The sequence below is a fragment of the Leucopleurus acutus genome (genome assembly GCF_964270905.1).
Source record: "Leucopleurus acutus genome assembly, chromosome: 12".
Lineage (NCBI taxonomy): Eukaryota > Metazoa > Chordata > Mammalia > Artiodactyla > Delphinidae > Leucopleurus > Leucopleurus acutus.
This window is the reverse complement of record NC_139154.1, coordinates 32033703-32053618: the sequence shown is the minus strand read 5'-3', so window position 1 is coordinate 32053618 and position 19916 is coordinate 32033703. Positions and strand designations below refer to the sequence as shown.

Here is a 19916-nt window from a genome sequence, read left to right as displayed (position 1 = left end):
ATCGGGAAGTTTGGACACAGAGACAGATGTGCAGAGAGAAAGATGAAGTACTGGAGAGGCGCACCTGGGAGCTAGGACTGCAGGGAACGACCAGGGGCCAGAAGAGGCAGGCGGGGCCCTCCTACAGGTTTCCGAGGGAGCCCTGCCCACACCTCGACTCCAGACTCCTGGCCTCTAGAACCGCGAGGGAGTCTATTTCTGTTGTTTGGGGCGCTTTTTTTACACAGCAGAGGTGGAGGGGCGAGCACTGGAGCTGGCCGTACTGGCCAGGGGGACAAAATAAAATGCAGCTAAAATCCACTCTCCACGCTGAGGTCAGCAGACTGGCCCTCGGGCCAGGTCTGGTCCACAGTCCGTTTTGTTTAGTTTGGTTCTTACAACTTTATGGAGCTATAACACACATACCTCGCAACTCACCTATTTAATGCACAGTTTGATGGTTTTTAGTGCACTCAGAATTGTGCAACCTTCGCCACAGTCAATGCTACCACCTGATTGTTCAAAGCGTTTTCCTGGAATGCAGCCACGGGCCTTTGCTGGCCTACTGGCTGCGGCAGCTGCTTCCCTACCAGGCAGAGCTGATAGTTGCAACAGAGACCTTATGGCCTGCAAGCCAGGACCGTCTACTGTCCGGCCACCTGGGGGCTCATCAGCCCTGCCACGTGGTCTGCAGTGAGGATCACCGAAGAAGCACACTTACGGGTGGTCTCCTTCTATTCCCACAAAACTGCCTGAGTCTCGGTTCCTGCATCTCCCAGACCACCTGCTTCAAGGCTGTGCTGAGAAATGTCGACAATGTAGTAATGGTCGGAGCCCATCAAGGCTCTTCCCCGTACCCAGGAGCTGGCGCACACCTGAGTCCTGCCTGCAGCTCCCCTCGGTGGGCTCCCCCCGCGCCCAGAGCACACCCAGAAGATCGCACCTCATCCTGCAAAGCCCTTGGGGTCAACTCTGATCATCTCTGACCACTGCTGCCTCCTGGTCCCCGTGGACCTTTATGCCATAGCTCCTCCCATCAGCCCATCTCCGTTCCCCCCTGCTTGCACTGTCCCCTCTGCCTTGTCCCACCTACTCCCATGGCCGGCTCCCCAACACTCAGTGCTCAGTCCTAAAGCAACGCCTCGAACAAGCCTTCCCAGCCACACCATCTAAAAGACCCCTCCCCAATCACACCTCCCCTGTAGCTGAATTCATGTCATATAGATATACGTTATCTGTCCCTACACGGAATGTGGGTTCCATCAGAGAAGGATGCATCTATCTTATTCACTGGAGTATTCCCAGCTCCTAGAATACTGCCAGGCACACAATAGGAAATAAATACGTGTTGGAAGTATGAATAACCGTACCAGCTGCACCGACATCATCACCCAGGGACCTTTCCATTCTTTCCCTCTTACCCTTCTCTGTGACTAATTTGCTCACCTGGGAGCCTCTATGGAAAGCTCTTCCATTAAAGGCCATGCAAGGATTGACTAAGCACAGTGGGTCATTACCAAGGTCAAGAGTAGGTGCAAGCAATGGAAAGCCTGATGTTGAAGAATCATCAGGGGCTAAGTGTGGTGCATGTTTATTCCAGGCCTACTGAAAGCATAATCTTGGTCCAGGAAAAATTCAGGCAGGAACCCCATTTACTAGCTGTTTTTCTATATAACAGACCTTTGACCAACCGGCAAGTCTCCTGGAAACCCCACACACATGTACACACACACTCTCTCTCCCCCTCTCCCCCAGAGGTCAGAGTGCGAGGTGAGCGGCCTCCTACCTGTGTCCGATGCCAGATGACAGATGCCCTGGAATGACCCAGCTTGTTCCTGCAGGGCCCTTTATCATAATGGATCAGAAGGAAGTCATCCTGAGAAGGAAGGGAAAGAACAGGGGTGGGTGGGACAGTCCTCTCTGTTCAGTGAATGAGTCCTGCCTGGTCCCAGTTTCTTTTTTTAAAGCTCTAATTGGGGATGTGAGAGAACGAGGACAACAGCAGAGGAAGAACGTACACCCAGAGGGAGCTGCTGCCACCCCAGGTCCCTGTGAGTCCCCGGGCTCTCCATCCTCCGTGGAGCGTCCCCGACAGACTGCTCACGGGCCACTAGAGGGAGCCCTGCTCCAGCTTCGGTCTCTGCGGCAGCCTGGCTCCCCCAGCCCCACCCCCGCCGGGCTCAGGGACTCTGTGCTGATGCAGGACTTCTGTACAAGTAGGTCAGAGCCCCCTGCTGCTCCACGAGCTGCCCCCAGCCCTGGCTGTGCTTTACTCCCCACGAGTCTCTGCTTGTGCATCTTCCCGCCACCCTGGCAGGATTATTCCGGGATGCAATGACTTCCTTTATGTCTGGTCCATCCTCCTCGCCCTGAAAGTCCTTCCTCGCAGCTCAGACCAAGAAAATGTTCTCAGTACTCAAGAGGAGACCCACCCTCCACCTCGGACTGTCTAGAAGTGAGAGACAGCTCGAGGGAACATCCTGCCCACCCTACCACCTCCAGGTGTCCTCACGTCCCACCTCCATCTCCAATCACCTTCCCCTGACAACCTTCACCAGACCGTCAGGTTCTTGGAGCCGGGACCCTGAGCTGATGTCAGCCTCTGTCACCACATCCCCGGCTCGGTGCGCGGCCCCCAAACCTCAGCGAGCGGCGACCGAGGAACAGGAGTGCGTTTTCTGGACAAAGCCCTCTGCTTCTCCATGTACAGGAGGCGCCATTTTCTCTCCTATCGTCCATGAAAAGGACCAGCTCAGTAAACAGCCCGAGAGAGAGGCTGACGCTGTTTGTTCACTTAACTGAGCCTGTAAACAGAGCCTCTTTCTGAGAAAAGGGGAAATAAGCACAAGGCCCAGCGTGTCTGAGGCGGGAAGTCACTCCTCCGAGGGCCGGGCAGAGCCGGGGGCGGTGGTGTCCTTTGGTCCTTAGCGGCCCCGCTGGGTGGTCCTCCCAGGGAGCCTCCAGTCTGATGACTTTATAGGTCGGCTTCGTGGAGCCTGAACACACGCTGGAGCATCAGGAAATCCTGGCTTTTGGGGGGTTGTGGCGAGGGCCCAGACGGCCACCCCCCGACTCACCCCCTGTCCTAGACCCTCATCTGTCCAAGAAAGCACAGGCGTGGGTGAACGCACGCCTCTTCTGGCTGGAGCTTGTCCTCTCTGGGGCCATTTCTGATGACTTCTGTCCACGGAGACTCTCTGTTCCTCGAACTCCTAATTCTGTTTTCTTTCACCCACACACCACGGAGAGTAACGTCCCACTTTAAGCCTCATTTTCCCAGGCTGCCTCTCACGGCCTTGCTCTGTAGACTCCTAATAGCCTTTGGATTTGTTTTCTGAAACGCAAGCTGAGCTGCTCTGCGTGACCCAGCTGAAAAGTCTTCAGGGCTCTCGCCTGGCAAAGCTGGACAAACCCGGGGACTGCACGTTACAGTCCCTGGGGCCGCCTGGGGAAACGCGGATCCTGACTCTGGGTCGGGGGGGGGGGTGTACCCAGGTCACAGATGCCCCACGTGGCCCTCATCAAGCTGCTGCTGGACCAGTGTTTGGGGGGCACGAGCCCCCGTGCCAGAGGTCCAGCTCTAGCTCGGCACGGAGACCCTGGTCACGTTCCCTGCCTCGGCCAGACACAGACCACGTACAGCCCACATCCTTCCTGACCACGTCCTGTCCTCTGGAGGTGACCCGTCTCCCACATTCTGCCCTCTGCCTGGTCAGCTAACTCTCCATAGCTGTGCCCACACCCCACTCCCACCCCAGACCCAGTGACCCACCCCGGAGGGGCTGCTGGGGACCCCACACCAGCCGTCTTGTAGCACTGTGCTCACGAGGACCAGGTGCTACTGGGGCTTCTCAGTCGGGAGGTCACCAGCCCCTCAAGGTCACAGATTTTGCCAGCGACATCCTGGCAGCCCAGGCCTCCATGCAGAGTTGAGTTGCCAATACTCACGGCATGCTTCCTGAGCAAAACAAAAGCCTCCTCCCTAACAAAAGCACTCCAAGTTGCTTTTACAATATAAAAGTGATTTCATCGTGACTTTAAGTTCCTGGATGAAGCCCTTGGGTATACCCACCGCAGGGCCTGCCAGGAACCTAGGTGCGTGGCGAGAGTGAATGTTTCCCTTACATTGTTCAGAGAAGCCTCATCAAGCTTCTGGGTGGAAGCAGAAACAATGGTGCTGGCGAAAGAGAGCACGGTGGACCAGATGCTCGCAGATAACAGTGAATTCCTCAGAGCAGCTCCACCACGGAAGGTGTGAGACTTCCTGTCCTACTCTGGCTGACAGTGACTGGTCGTACCCAAGCTGTTGGGTCTTGGGGTCTGAAAGATCAGAGAGTGGATGCCGAGTCCGTTCCTCACTCCTTCGGTGCTTTGGGGAAAGATGGTTAACCTTCCTGGACTGCTTCTTAAAGTCAGGAAACAATCATTTCACCTCTCACAGAAGGAGTGCCCGTATGAAACAACAGGGCTGTGCAGCGCAAGTCACAGACAGGCTAACCTTCAGACCATGTAAGCATCACTTCATAAATAGGGACCATTTACCACCAACTCCAAAAACGATAGAAGGCGAGCGGGTCCCTTCTGTCTGTAAGCGGTGAATGTTGGGCCCGCAGGGGCAGCAGAGAAGCAGTGCAGTCCTGGGCCTCACGGGTGAGGGTGGGGCCTGGCGGGGGGGCAGGGGCAAGGACGAGAATGGAAAGAATCACCCTAAGATGACTGATAACTCCGGGAGGTGTACGTGCCCAGGAGCCGGTGCTCAGAGAGGAAAATTCCCGAGAGGAGGGAAGGGGGCCGTGTAAGCCCCACCTCCGTCTCAGAAGCTCTGCTGCTTCCAGACACACGTTCACACACTTGCCCTAAATCACGGCTACTGTCCTTGATTGACCGCTGCAGAGCAGACCCCCTGTCCCACAGGGTCTGTTTTCTGTGGTCATAGGGTCACTTTTCAGCAGCTCATCACCTACAGAGGAAAACAGGCCACCCTTGGCCCCAAGGACACTGACCTTCAAGGAGGAAATTGCCCTGTGCTACCTCTGTCCCTGGTCCGGGCAGAGTCAGGATACAATGGGGCCTCTGGCCGGCAGGGACTGTGCTTTAGAGCCAAGTCAGATGGACACACAGACGGACAGAGAGGGTGTCTCTCCAGAGACCAGAGCAGAGAGAGAACAGCTTTGGGCTCAAAGGGGACAGACCTCGGGGAGGTCACGGTAGCAGGGGAGGTCACAGCAGAAGCAATGCTCCCTCTGGAAATCTGTGTCTGTCCATTTCTAATACTTCCCCCAAAAAATCTACCAGGAGATTTGATAACATGAGGTAAAACTGGCATTTCATTTCCTTCCCCCTTTAGGAAAAGTTGATAAGGAATTGCAAATTGCAGGCCAGACTTTAGATAATATAACATAATTTAATAATCAGTTTTCAAAAAAAGAAATACAGTAAAATGCAAATTACATATATATATTATGTATAATACAGGGAGACTATATATAGCCTATATATGATATATAGAGACTATATATTTGGACTATATATATAATTATATATACGATAAATAAAGAAACTACACACATAAAGCCTCTGAAGGCCCTAAGGACTTTTTAAGGCTTCAGACATCATTCCAAACAGCAGAGACAGCGCAGGGCACACTGGGGAGACGGTGGCCGTATGAGGCCAGAAACTGCCATTCTGCCAGACGGCAGAGGGTCTGGATGTTCTTCTGCCCTGCAGGTGACACGAGTGTCACTAAAGTAACTGCCCCGCGCCCAGCAGCCGCGGTCCCCTGCCTCCATCATCCTTGCTATTCCAGTAACGGCCCCTGCTATGGACTGTTTGCATTCCCCAAAATCCCTGTGTTGAAGCCCTGACCTGCAGTGTGATGGTGTCTGGAGGTGGGGCTGCTGGGAGGTGTTTAGGTTCAGAGGAGGTCATGAGGCTGTGGCCCCCGTGATGGGATTTGTGTCCTTATAGGAAGAGGAAGAGAGTCCAGAGCTCCCTCTCTCTGCCAGGTGAGGCCACAGCGGAGGCGGCCGTCTGTACACCAGGAAGCAGCTCCAGAACCTGAGGACGCCGGCGCTGATATCAGACGTCCAGCATCCAGCACGGAGAGATCAACGTCTGTTGTGTCAGCTCCCCGATGTGGGGAGATGCTGAGATCCTACCCACCCCTTTAACACCCAGGCTGAACCCCAGTCTGAGCTGACCCTTCGCTCCCAGAGCTCCTGCACAAACTCCCATCTTTTGGTACCACTGCATCCAGGGAGCTCACATTACCATAAATACGCACAGAGAAAACACCTGACAGTGTCACTTCAGTGAAGCGGCTGGCGCACGCCTCCGGCTTCAGCCTGACCCCCAAAGCCCCCGCCGCGTACTCACGTCCAGGGACTCGAGGCAGTACCAGCAGAAGGCGTGCTTGCAGTTCTTACACATCATCTGTGCGCACCCTTCATCCCGCTCGATGTAGACCTTGCACTTGGGGCAGCGTTTGATGGGCGCGTCGTCCTCCTCCAGTTGGAAAGTGGAGCTGCTGAGGGAGAAGCTGCATCAGGGCTGTGCTCAGAGGGCCAGAGGGCCAGGAGACACCTGCCAGCACAGGTTAACCCTGGAAGCACTAGCTCAACTAGAGGGACTGAGGTCCCCTGTGAAATATGTTGAAACCAAAGAGACTCGAACTCTGGAAAACAATCACCGAAAAACTGTGAAGCAGCCAGTTTGACTTGGGGAAAAGAGAAAGCAAGATCAGCACATGTCTAAATTTAGACGTGCACAGACAAACCAAAGAAAATAGGGCAAAAGGCTTAGAATGGAGGTCTCTGAATAACGGGATTATGGTCGAATTTTATGCCTTTTTTCATATAATTGTGTACTTTCCTAAGGGTTGATAACACATGGTGTGTTCTTTGCCATCATCAGAAAAAAATATTAAAACACACACACATACACACTATCGCTTATTAAGATCTACTTGGCTTGTCTGTACAAAACTGTTTTCCTGAGAGGTCTGAGCAGGCCCACAGGGGTGAGCATGGTGGCATTTAAGCTTGGGGTCAAGTGCAGCTCATCTGCACACCGGCTGGGTGGCAGCCTCTCTGAGGCCCAGCCTTCTGGTCAGTGTGAGTGTGACAGATGGGGTTATGCATGTGTGAAGGGCAAAGGGCAGTGCAGGCCTGTGTGAAGTGCCCAGTAAACGGCAGCAATGATTCTATGCTGTTCATAACAAGACGGCCTAGGTATCTTTTTAGGTTGACTGTAGAACGATGTCCATCCCATGCTACTCATCTTAAAAGACAGCTAAAAATATGGAATCACCTGGAAAAAGAAGCCACCAAGGGCAGTCATCGCTGATTATGGGGCACGTACTGCTTGAACTCACTGCAGCTACTCAACGTCACCAGGAGAAAAATGACTTCCCATTGGGATGAGCAGCCTTTTCAGAACCTAATGCATTCGTGAGTATAAATTCACTACAAGTGAGCAAATTCTGGCATCCTGAGTAAATTCTGGCTGAAGGATCTTCCATAAGCATCATAGTGAATGTCAGCCCTAATTATGTCATCACTTTACACGGTTGTCTGAGGATCAGTGAGCTTCCAAACAATTGCAGTCTCAGGGTTTTCCTAAGCTCGAGGCTCCTACACCGTGGGGCACGTGCCCCAGCTTAATAGCTTCTTGTTTCGTTCACTAGTACAAGGTGACCAGGTAAGACGACCTGGAAGGAAGCAGTATGTCCTCGTAGTCAGGGGGTCTGGAGACAGACATGCAAGCCCTAGCTGGGCTGTGTACATACTATCAGTTTCCACATCTGCAGACATGAGACAAACTGCATCTGTCTCAGAGCAGGTGATGAAGATGTAAAGAGTTTCTCTGTGCTGAGCACATAGAACCCAGCACGTATAGAGTAATCACTCAATAAATGCTAGTTGTTAGTAATACTATTACTGAAAGATAATACAACTGTAGCTCAAATTCATCTCTAATTTAACAGCAAACTGCGGACCAGCCTGGCTGCACAGAATGAGATTTACAATGAAGCAGGGCTGTCATAATACGTGCAGGTACCTCCATGGGGATGGGCAGGGGCCAGCCATGCACAGACGCTAGCTGCCTCCTTCTGGAATGAGCTTGATTTCTAACAAAGGCCAAAAGTCAGGAGGTACCAAGTCCCGTGATTAAGGTTGACTATCAGGTTAGAAAACATTGTTTTGATTTGAAAGCCAGGTGTGACCTTAAAATAATGAAGCCAATTTTCTCATGTGACTCATAAACTAATTTTGAAGGAAATGCCATGAACAGAGGCCACGTTAGTGGAGAGTGGAAAGCGTCTCTCAGGGAGACTTTTCAAGCAGAAACAGTTAAAATATGTAAGTTCTGGTGCATTGCGGCATGGAAATTATACGGTATAGACAACGGTTTTCAAACATTTTCTGGTACCTTAATTATATTTAAAATGATTATTAGTAACAACTACTACTATACACTCAAACTTGTGAAGGCAGGTAGGAGTCTTTTGACAGTTTCATCACAATTTACGTGGTCTAATGTCTTTAAGGGGCAAACACACAACATAAATGAGTGGGGCTTGTCAGGTGGTGGGTGGGAATGGGGGTTAAAGGAAGATTTAACTTAAAGGAAAAAAAAGTCTGTTATATGAAAATAACCGAGCGTGTCCTCAGTTATAAATGGTAGTTGACAGTCAGCCCAGGGGCCAGGGAGACAAGAGGGAGTGGTGAGGACTGTGGCAAAGTAAAGATGCCAGAAACCCCAGATAAAGAAGGGGTTGCTGCCCAGCTCCAGACACCTGTCTCCTGGTGGGGATGGAGTTCCATGTGGCTGGATAAGCCAGAAAGTCAGATTTTTGGGGGGTAAAATCTTTGTTTTTTATATTTTCACAAAATGAGATTTGTGAGTTCTTATTCAAATTGCCCTTGTGTCAGTTTCTTAGGTTGCACAACCTGATTTTTTTTTCATTTTGTTTGTTCTTGTTCTTTCTAAGGTATATCACAGATGATTTAATATACACGTATGTTGTGCCACCATGACATGATTGCAGTCTTTGGGCAATGACCTCCATGAAATCAGAGCACCACAGATGAAGAAATACTAAGTCGTCAGGCTCCCAACACCCACCACCCTCCACCTTAAGGAGGTTTTATGGATCCCTTCTCCATCCCTCCCAAGAGCAGGACACCGGCTCTTCCTGACTCCTGGTTTCGCTGGTTCTTGGAAGGGAGGAGCCCCTCACTCAATAAGCGGGGCCTTCTCTTAAACAGTCACCCGACTGCTTCACAAGGGTACAGCCCCGCCTGCCCTCTACCTGCTTCTTCCCCAGCCTGGAAATCCAGCTCTCCCGGGTATGTGTAATCTGTCACACTCGCAGTGTGGCTCTCCTCACAAAATTATGAAGGATCAAGACCCTAAGTATAAGTTAAGTGATCATTCTAGCGTTTTGGCGCCTGCCGTATGCCAAGATGTGGGGTGACAACGCCCAAACACACACAAGAGCTCAGCCTAGTGGAGGGACTGGCCACATAAACAGATGAACTCACAGCCAATAAGGCTGGTGCTCTCATCAATGCAGACGATCTCCAGGGGGGGCACAGAGGACGGGTCTCCAACCCTGCCCCGGGAACTGGGAAGCTTGACAAAAGAGGGGACATAAGCCATGTCCTTGAGGGTGGCAAGGAGTCCCCAGGGGAAGCAGGAGGGCAGAGAAGGGACATTCCAGGCACAGCGCAGAGGTGCAGTCGGCAGGGGACAGGAGTGTGTCCGGCGTCGCCACGAGGGTCCCTGGGCAGATCGAGCTGTGGTGAGAGGGGCGGGGGCAGCAGATGGGGACAGAGGAAGACAGGCTGGTGACCCTTCAGGTGGATGGTGAGATCTACTCAACCAGGAACTGGCCTCAACAGGCACTGGGCCACCTCTATCTGATTGAACCAGATGCCACTGCAGATACTGGAGGACAAAACAGCTGAATACGATCAGTTTCTATGCTTCAACCTACTAAATTTCAAGGTACACAGAGTGATGCTGTGGTGTCCTCCTGGCTGGGACGGGAGGGCAAAACCGCTATAGTGGTTTACCGCAGCCTTCCTGCCAAGGCCCCCATTTCAGGGACATGTGGCCCCCTTGGCCTCAGGCACCAGGAGCCTGTATTTGGCGATCCTTCTGGTGTTTCTAACCACTGCCCCCCCTCGTTTCTGCTCCCGCACCCCCATTTCGGATCATCTTCAGCACAATGGAGTCTTGGCAAAACTTCAGGTTATCACAGGACTTAAAACCCTGCATAGTAACTGACTGTTCATACGTTTGCCTTTCTGGATGGGCAGAGTGTACTCTGTTTCTTATGCAACTTTATATTTCCAGAGGCTGGCACAGTGCCAGGCACATAATCAGTTCTCAAAATTTAATAATAAACAAATCCAGGTCTGAATGAGACCCAAGAGAAGACTGACCTTGGAGACTGACCGGGGTGCAGCCCTGTCCTCCCCAGAGGCACATTGAGGGAGAAGCCTGATTCCTTCTCCCGGCCTGCCGTCTGTGCCCCGAGCGTACCTGGTCTCCCCGGGAAGGAAGGTGATGGGCATGGTCTCCGGGCAGCCCTGGCCAGGGTGCCAGCTGGCTTTGCAGGCGGAGCAGAATTCCGTGTCACAGGCTTTGCACTGCACCAGCTGCGGGGTCTGCAGCCCCATCTCCTGGAGCTGGCACACAGCCTGGCAGGTGGACGCCGGGCACCAAGTCCGACAGGGGTCCAGGAGCACCTCTGGCACAGGGAATAAAAACGGGCAAGTCAAACTCCGCAGGACCAAGGATCTGGGGGGACTTCGGACTGATGGACACGGACTTCACGTATTTAAGGGAGAAAAGGAAATCAAGGTCAGACATAACATCCCCTTCACGATCCGGAACCCATCTGGCTCTACCTCCTCCCCCGCAGCCACTCCCCATTTCCCACTCCACTCACGTGGGGGACAGCAGATCCCCAACTACCCCCAGAGTCCTCATGGCTCAGGAGCCCCTACATCCTGGAAGCCTTGTGGTCCAGGGACCACGTGCTGCTCGCTGCCCGCCTGCCCTGGGACATAGCTTCATGAAGTCAGGCCCGTCCTTCAGGCACATAGCCTCACAACCTAGCCCAGTGTGGGGCGTGCATCGGGCATCCCAAAATACTGGTTAAGGATGGAAGGAAAAGAGGGAAGGGCGATGGCTGATTCTTCTTCCCATCAAAGGTCAGACCTCTGACTTATGCCTTTCTCCCTCCCAAGTTCAAATCTAAGCCCTGAGCTAAGGACTGTATGAAATTCACTCTTCAACAGCAGGCTTTCCCTCTGAAGTGGAGCCCACGTCACTGAAAAGCCTGATTTGATGAAATCAGTCAGGAAGTTGATTTTGAAAAACAGAACACCACAACCCTCCCATTCCTTCACATCTGCTTTCATATCTCGCATTTCTTTAAATAACGGTCCCGAGCTGTCCTTCACGTGAGCCTGGTTACTGGTTCCTTGGACCCTTTGTCCAGTGTGACTGGACTCTCAATGCAGGCCAGGGGGAGGGAGAGCTGGGCAGGAACCCACACGGATGCTGATGCAAGGCCAAAACGCCGCGAGGGAGGCCAGAGGATTCCAGGGTGTGTTCAAAGGCCTCCAAGTCAGCCACTGAGGGTCACTCTTGAGAAGGAATGGACTGCATTGTGCTGGGAACTTGGAAGCAGTGAAAGGCGCTTGCAGGCTTCTCAGCTACGTGACCAGCGATGGCCAGGGCGGGTGGGTTCACCCACATCAGAGACAGGATTTGTAGGCACTGGGAACTCCAACAGGCTGGGGCTGTCATGAGCTGCAGGCGTCCGGGCCTCACCTCAACAGGCCACCTGTGTGTTTGCCATGCTCCCCAATCAAGTGTGGATTCAGCCCGCCATGAATGAGCTCCTGTCAGGTACAACTGGACTAAAACCCATCTCACCATCCAATCCGGGGGCTAACAGTAAGTAACAGTTTCAGTCTTTGAGGGCCATGAGGTCTCCATCCAACTACTCAGCTCTGCTGTGGTAGCACAAAGGCATCTGTGTTGATCCGTAAATGAGTGTTCCAATAAAACTTGATTTATAACCCCAAGCCAGGGGCCGTACTAATTTGGCCCACTGGCCATGGCTGGCCAACTCCTAACCTAATCTAACTTTTTTTAAAAGGTGAATTAATCAACAGCACAAAAGTATCAAATTGGTAGGTCTGGCAGAAGCTTTAGAAGACTTGCTAATACAGAGGAACACCTGCATTCAGGAAAATGTGATACTTTTTAATTGTTTTTCTTTATAATAAGGTAAAATCTTCCTGATGCGCCTAATAGTGAGCGAAGGAGTAAAGTTCGCTCTTGTCACGATGAGTTGAGAGTGGTGGCTTTTCTAAGACTGTCTCTGGCTGTCCGATCCGAGGCAGTGGTTTTCTGGGAAAACGCACGTGTGTGGGGCAGCGGCCTGCAGGCCCCTGGGCTGAGGAGGCAGGAGGAAGGCGGAGGGAGGGATGCAGAGGCGGCCTGGGGCACCGGGGGAAACACCAAAGGCCGCTGCCCCAGGGTCCTGTGCCTTTTAGCAGGCGGCCCTCCCCCTCCGTCATCTGGAATTTCTCTAAGAGCTCTGCCTCCAGTACTGGTGTGCTGGTGGGTGAGCCAGGGTTTGCCGCACCTACATCACGGGGCCCCCACGTGCCCGGCCCCCGAGGGCAGTGCTGCGGGATGTGCGCGCTCGGCCTTCCAACAGCTGGACACGGGCAGGTACGTCCTCAGCGGGGTCTGTTTCCCTGCCAACTTGGCAAGGTGTTTAGTGCTGTTGCCCCTAAAGGGACAACACTGTCCAGTTTAGACCCTTCCAGTTCCCACCGCTCCCCGCTTCTGCTCTGAGGAGCCTGTGACATCAGGAGGGGACCAGCAGAATCTCTGCCTGCATCTCACGGCAGAGCGCCATCTTCCGTCCACTCCTCTTAGACAGCACGCGTGGCTGCCGGCGGGTGGTGGCGGGGCGGTGGGGAGCTTTTCATGAAAGGCCCAATTATATCATGCAGCGCACAGCAGAGGAGACCCAGTTAGGGTTTCCATGGTAACGACTTCAACTGTGCGACCTGGGTCCTTATGGCACCGCCCATCCCTATGGGAGAGACTCCCTGTGGGAGATGTGGAGGGCAAACACTCTGCCCCATGGATCTGCTAGCTCAGAACACCCTTCTGTCGTGCGCCCGGCACACATGCCCCTGTGGGCACAGCCTGGGCTCCTCTCTCAGACGTCTATTAGAATTCTACATCATCACCCCGCTGCTGGAGTCTGCCAGCTGGTTGTACAAGATGGGATGCAATCAACAGGAAAATCCACACCGGGCAACAGCAGAGGTTTTCTTTCCAGGATGTGTATATACACACATATCTATGTCTGTCTATCTATCTATGTATTACATATATATGTTATACTATACATTAGGTACATTATATCATATAACTATTATAAACATTGTATCTTTTATATATATATATATATATATATACATATTTGTATATATTTTCGCACAAGGCAAGTAGTGTATTTTCTTGCACACTAGAAGAAACTCATCTTAACTCCCATCTCCCAAAGGTATACTCATAATAGATTAATGAAGCAGTTCCCTAATAGCTCTACTTATCAAAAAGCCCAACTCTTTTAAAAGATGTTTTTCTTTCCTTTTTTTTTTAACATCTTTATTGGAGTATAATTGCTTTACAATGGTGTGTTAGTTTCTGCTGTATAACAAAGTGAATCAGCTATACATATACATATATCCCCATATCCCCTCCCTCCCACCCTCCCTATTCCACCCCTCTAGGTGGTCACAAAGCAGGAGCTGATCTCCCTGTGCTATGCGGCTGCTTCCCACTAGCTTTCCATTTTACATTTGGTAGTGTATATATGTCCATGCCACTCTCTCACTTCGTCCCAGCTTACCCTTCCCCCTCCCCGTGTCCTCAAGTCCATTCTCTGCGTCTGCATCTTTATTCCTGTCCTGTCCCTAAGTTCTTCAGAACCATTTTTTTTCTTTTTTAGATTCCATATATATGAGTTAGCATACGGTATTTGTTTTTCTCTTTCTGACTTACTTCACTCTGTATGACAGACTCTAGGTCCATCCACCTCACTACAAATAACTCAATTTTGTTTCTTTTTATGGCTGAGTAATATTCCATTGTATATATGTGCCACATACAGATGTTTTTCTTTCTTAAACACAGCTGTCCTTTGAGAAGCACACTGTGAAGGGCCCAGCATCCCCACTCATACTGGTCCATTCTCACTGCCCTGGATATATAAACAAATGCCTGCAGTGTGGTGTGGTCGGCGCCCAATAGGAGCTCGTGTGTAGTCCAGCGGGGCCTGCAGGCAAGGGCGATGGACCTTCCCTGGAAGCTTGTTTGTTCCCAGCCTTGGGGGTCTTCCAGTTGGGAGAGTAGGTGCTCAGAAAGCACCTCACAGCCTCCCTCCTGGCTTCCTGCTTCCCAGGGACCTGGCTGGAGGAGTGGGCAAACTCCGATTGAAATCAAGGCTCTGATATAAGGTGAGACGTGCAAAGTTCACAGGAAGACAGTGTTTAAAACTTTGACCATAGGACTTTTTAGTAACTAACGGGTGTCAGAAAATCATGGCAACTGTCGCTTTTAATGCAGTCGCCATCCTCATCTGAAAACGAGTCTCAAAGGGAGGGAGTACGCTGAAACTGGCTCACTGATCCTGTCTCGGAATTTGCTCAGTGACCAGCTATAATCAAGAGCTGTACTTTATCAGCCCTAACATTGTAACATTTCATTCAGACCGGTCTCTGGTCCTATTAAGTCCGAGTCCTTTTTGTGTGTTTTGCTGCTTTGAACGTAATGCTAGAAAAATGTTTTAAAGTGATGGGTTTGAGAGATATTTTTTTAACCTAAGTCGAGTTGGGTTCATTATTATGCAAAGGAAAAGAAAATCTTTGACTAAGCTAAAGTTCGGAAGAAATAACACAGTTAAAATTATTATGTAGGAATATTTACCCAGCTGCGTTTTTAAATTCAATGTCATAGAAAGTTCATTTTCTTGTAACCCAAGTAACTGCCACTTTCTGTCAAGATTCCCACTGGAAAATGTTTTCAGAAGACGCTCAAAGTCTCAGAAATCCAACTTAATTTTATTGCTCCACATACTGACTTTTGTATCACATGGCATTATATTTAAGCTATAAACTGCCCCAAACCAAACAATATATGGCATTTGAATAAACAAACTCTTGAAAACAAATTTCAATGCCATCAAAAATCCTGTTTGATTTTTTTAGGTTGGCCACACATTACCTTTTTTTTTTGTTTCTTGAGAAGTGAGCCTCAAGAGGAAATGCAGCTATCTTTAGCAGTTCTTTAAAAAAAAAAAAAAAAGAAAACTTTCCACATTCAGCTAAACTAAGAGTCTCTGGACACTTTCCTCTAGTCTATTCCGCATTCCATTCCCATCCTGATGGTGTTTTCCTGTAAACACGCCACCCAGGGTTTCATCTCTCATAAATGCCTGATCCAGGCAAGGACCGAGAACCAGTCCAGGAAGAGCGGGGAGCAAACTTCAGTGCCCACAAACTGAGCTGAAAATTTTACAGTCCGGATGCAGCATCTTCACAATAAAGTTTTACATACAGAACATCTTCTACCCATGTCTTATTCTGCTCCTTTTCAGATGAGCCCAAGGTCCAGAATATATATGAAAACGAGGCCAAACAGAATCCACAGACTCTTTAAAGTACCATGTTATGATCCTGAAGTATTTCAGACAGCAAAGAGAAAGACCCATCCCGGACGCTCAGCGTGTCTGAACTCTGCAGCGGCCCGGCTCCAGCCAGCAGGGCTGGGCAGGGCACTGCGGGGGACCTGGTCCACACCCCACCCCACTACCCACCAGAGATGGAAATCAGGGCACGTCAGTTAGTCTCTGTGGGTGTCAGGTTAACAGACAACCTTGTCGGGCTGTTGGGAGACTTGGTGAACTAAGGACTCAGCACCCACTGGTCCCAGCGTGCATGACGCAGCCTGTGAAGGCGATGGACATGTGTGCGGTCAGGATGGCGAGCGCCACGATTCCACCCTGCGTGACCTCGGGACTTGCTTCCAGGCCTTTGTATCTCTTAAATTCTCCGGAGGTCAAAGAATTAGTTCTCAGACTGTTAGGCCTTAACCTGGCTGGAGAATAATGCCCCACGAGGGTCTCTTTAAACTACCCCCAAAATCCCAAACCCCTAGAAGCAAGCTGCGTTTCACGAATCTTTCCTGTTCCTAACTAGATCCCCAACAGAGGCCTTCCAACTGTGAGCTCTGCAGAGAATTCAAATGACAGCCGAACTTTAGAAGTCTAATTTACATCCATGTTTTCACTTCTGCTGTAGCCAAATGATATATAATCACAATCACCCAAAGCACTCCCCGAAGTTACCCAGATTCTGTCACGGGCTAAGACACTGGGGCACCTACCTCTTTCAAATTGTAGCTTTTTGTATTTTTGCATGATTTCAGCTGCAACCATACACTCAATCTAAGGGAAAAAAGAAAAAGGAGTATAACAATCTGAGGGCTAGACTACAATGCCAGGTCAGCCTAGACAGAACCCATAACCCCCGATCCGCTGAGGAGCCCACGCTCGTGCACCCCAGTTTTCCCAGCTGAACGTGCCTCGTTCTCCTGTAGGTGGCCCTGTTTGGGGCAGGCAGCATCAGGGCAGCTAATTGCAGTTTCTAATCCTTCTTTGATCAAGAGTTCCACATACTGTTTCAGGCACTGAAAAAAAGAAAAAACAAAACAGAGAAATATCTGTAAACATCTTTACTTCCCTAAGGCTGAAGGAGCAGTGAGGCATTAAAAAAAAAGGGGGCAAATCAAGAACATTGTTCCAAAGCATTTTTTTGTATATTTGCCATGTAGCCATAGCAACGACCAAATTAGGGGTTGTATTCACTCAACAAATATTTGCGTGGTACCTCTTCTGCACCGGGACTAGGGATGCGGGCTGGACCCCCGGGCCCGACCTCAGCAAACACCATGCCAGTGCGCCCAGGGCAGGAGCAGAGGCATCGAGGGAAGCAGGGAAGCCGCGTCCCTCAGACACACATCAGACGTCAGGCGCCATGCTCAGTCCCCTATATTCCATTGTTTCACATGCTCCTTAGAATATTCTCGCAGGAAAGGTGTGACCATGTCATCACTCGGGTGTGAACACTGAGTCACCAAAGAAGGAACTGCCAGCTTACCCAGACAGCAAGGGCAGAGCCCAGATTCCAAGCCAGCCTCGCCTGCCTCTAAGTCGCCCCTGCACCCCACACCGAGAACCCAGGTATGGCTGCCCATCCTCCTTCAGGGACCCCTTACTTACTGGGCAAATACTTGCTACCACCTTCCGCTACTTGGCAGTCTGGCTGGACATCTGAAGTAAGTCAGAAAAATCAGTGAGGGACACAAAGCAAAGTTCATACCAAAGTGAGGAGGCCTTTCCCAATGCCACTTTACTCTTGCTTCACTGTCTGCTAGTCGTAAAAATCCAATACTCCCTTAAAAAGCCTTTGTAAACAACAAGTAGAAGAAAGGTCATGACCTTCCCTAGTTGCAAGCTCACTACCATTTGTGACTGAGACAAACATTGAAGCGCTTACATCAGAACTCAAAGAGCATGGGAAACCAGACCTTTCAGTGAAGGGACAACAAAGCACAATATCTCACCAGCGTCTCCAAACCTCCTTTCAGTCACAGCCCAGTGTAATACTGGGGCTCATAATTCCACCACCACTACACTATTATAATAACACTATTACGTGTCACAGCGATTCATCAAGAAAAGCACATGCACTGTTGGTGGGAATGTAAACTGATGCAGCCACTATGGAGAACAGTATGGAGGCTCCTTAAAAAACTAAAAATAGAACTACCATAGGACCCAGCAATCCCACTGCTGGCATATACCCAGAGAAAACCATAATTCAAAAAGACACATGCAGGGGCTTCCCTGGTGGCGCAGTGGTTGAGAGTCCGCCTGCCGATGCAGGGCACATGGGTTCGTGCCCCAGTCCGGGAGGATCACACATGCTGCAGAGCGGCTGGGCCCGTGAGCCATGGCTGCTGAGCCTGCGCGTCTGGTGCCTGTGCTCCGCAACAGGAGAGGCCCCAACGGTGAGAGGCCCGCGTACCGCAAAAAAAAAAAAAAAGACACATGCACCCCAATGTTCACTGCAGCACTATTTACAATAGCCAGGACATGGAAACAACCTAAATGCCCATCGACAGACGAATGGATAAAGAAGATGTGGTACATATATACAATGGAATATTACTCAGCCATAAAAAGGAACAAAATTGGGTCATTTGTAGAGACGTGGATGGATCTAGAGACTGTCATACAGAGTGAAGTACGTCAGAAAGAGAAAAACAAATATCGTATATTCACGCATATTTGTGGAACCTAGAAAAAAGGTACAGATGAACCTGTTTGCAGGGCAGAAATCAAGACACAGATGTAGAGAACAAATGTATGGACACCAAGGGGGGGAAGCGGCAGGGGGTGTGGTGATGGGATGAATTGGGCGATTGGGATTGACATGTATACACTGATGTGTATAAAATTGATGACTAATAAGAACCTGCTGTATAAAAAAATAAATAAAATAAAATTCAAAAATTCAAAAAAAAAAAAAAAAAAGGAAAGCACATAAGCTGTTTCCTAAGCCTCTTCCTCCCCCCCGCAAAATGTCTAATCCATTTCATTATAAGAATGCATGGTTACTAGGAACGGATGGGCCTAAAATCAGATCCAGCTGCACTTTCCACTGGTTCTGTGCTTTGAACAAGTCTGCCTCTCTACCAGCCTCATTTTCTGGATCTGCATTTTAGGGTGGTTCAGCCTACATCATGGTGGAGTCGAAAAAATATTGTGCAAGGGAAAGAGGTCGAGGACTTCCCTGGTGGCTCAGTGGTTAGGAGTCCACCTGTCAATGCAGGGGACATGGGTTCCATCCCTGGTCTGGGAAGATCCCACATGCCGCGGAGCAACTAAGCCCGTGCACCACAACTACTGAGCCTGCGCTCTAGAGCCCGCGAGCCACAACTACTGAGCCCACGTGCCACAACTACTGAGCCCACGTGCTTAGAGCCCGTGCTCTGCAACAAAGAGAAGCCACTGCAATGAGAAGCCCATGCACCGCAATGAAGAGTAACCCCCGCTTGCCGCAACTAGAGAAAGCCCGTGCGCAGCAACGAAGACCCAACACAGCCAAAATAAATAAATAAATAAGTAAATACATTTATGTTAAAAAACAAAAAGAGAAAGAGTCTAGAAGACTACATGGACAAGAGTGTATGCTCAATATATAAATGACAGTTGATCTAAATGGGTAATTCTCACCACTTTAGCAAACCAGAATATTTCATTCACTAAAGACTCTAAAGATGGCAGTTCCTTTAAAAAATAGAAATCAAGGTAATCCTCGAAAAGACCCACCTCCTACAGCCTCTCTCAAGAGCACTGAACAGAACGCTCAGACTCCACGTGTCAACTGCAGCCTGGGTTGCTACGACCCAAGGGCCCTGTATGCCTCTGTCCTATCCAAGCTCCCTGTGACCACGCGGGCCCTGAACTCAGGTTTTCCCCAGGTCATCTATGTTTCACCAATGCAGTGATGATGAAGAGAGCTCCAGAAAACCGAGTAAGGATGAGCCTAGTCCTGGCACTGCCTCTGAGGCCTAAGATGGCAGAGGTTTCAGAGGTAAACTCATCAAAACCAACACAGGAGCTTCCCAGAACGAGGGAGGGGCAGGGGAGGAGGGAGGGGGTCACGCCGAGCCTCCATCAGGCCTGCACCTCTTCAGGAAGACGGCACCAGGGTTTGGCGGTGTGCTGAACCCCGACAGCAAGGTCTGTTCACAGTGGGAGGTGA

At 50.5% G+C, this 19916-nt stretch overlaps 1 protein-coding gene across 4 annotated transcripts in view; it reads right to left on the bottom strand.

Moving 5' to 3' along the window:
- The window catches only part of RNF144A (ring finger protein 144A), a 111741-nt gene that overhangs the window by 6833 nt on the left and 84992 nt on the right, over positions 1-19916 (bottom strand). For 3 of the 4 annotated variants that reach the window (XM_082851328.1, XM_082851327.1, XM_082851329.1), the window contains 5 exons: positions 16669-16773; positions 16471-16531; positions 10531-10738; positions 6355-6505; positions 1766-1855 (listed from right to left, as the gene is read on the bottom strand). In XM_082851328.1, coding sequence (XP_082707454.1) covers positions 1766-1855; positions 6355-6505; positions 10531-10738; positions 16471-16531; positions 16669-16773 — 615 coding nt within the window. The remainder of the gene's footprint in view (positions 1-1765; positions 1856-6354; positions 6506-10530; positions 10739-16470; positions 16532-16668; positions 16774-19916) is intronic. The other variant, XM_082851330.1, reaches the window with a different exon arrangement.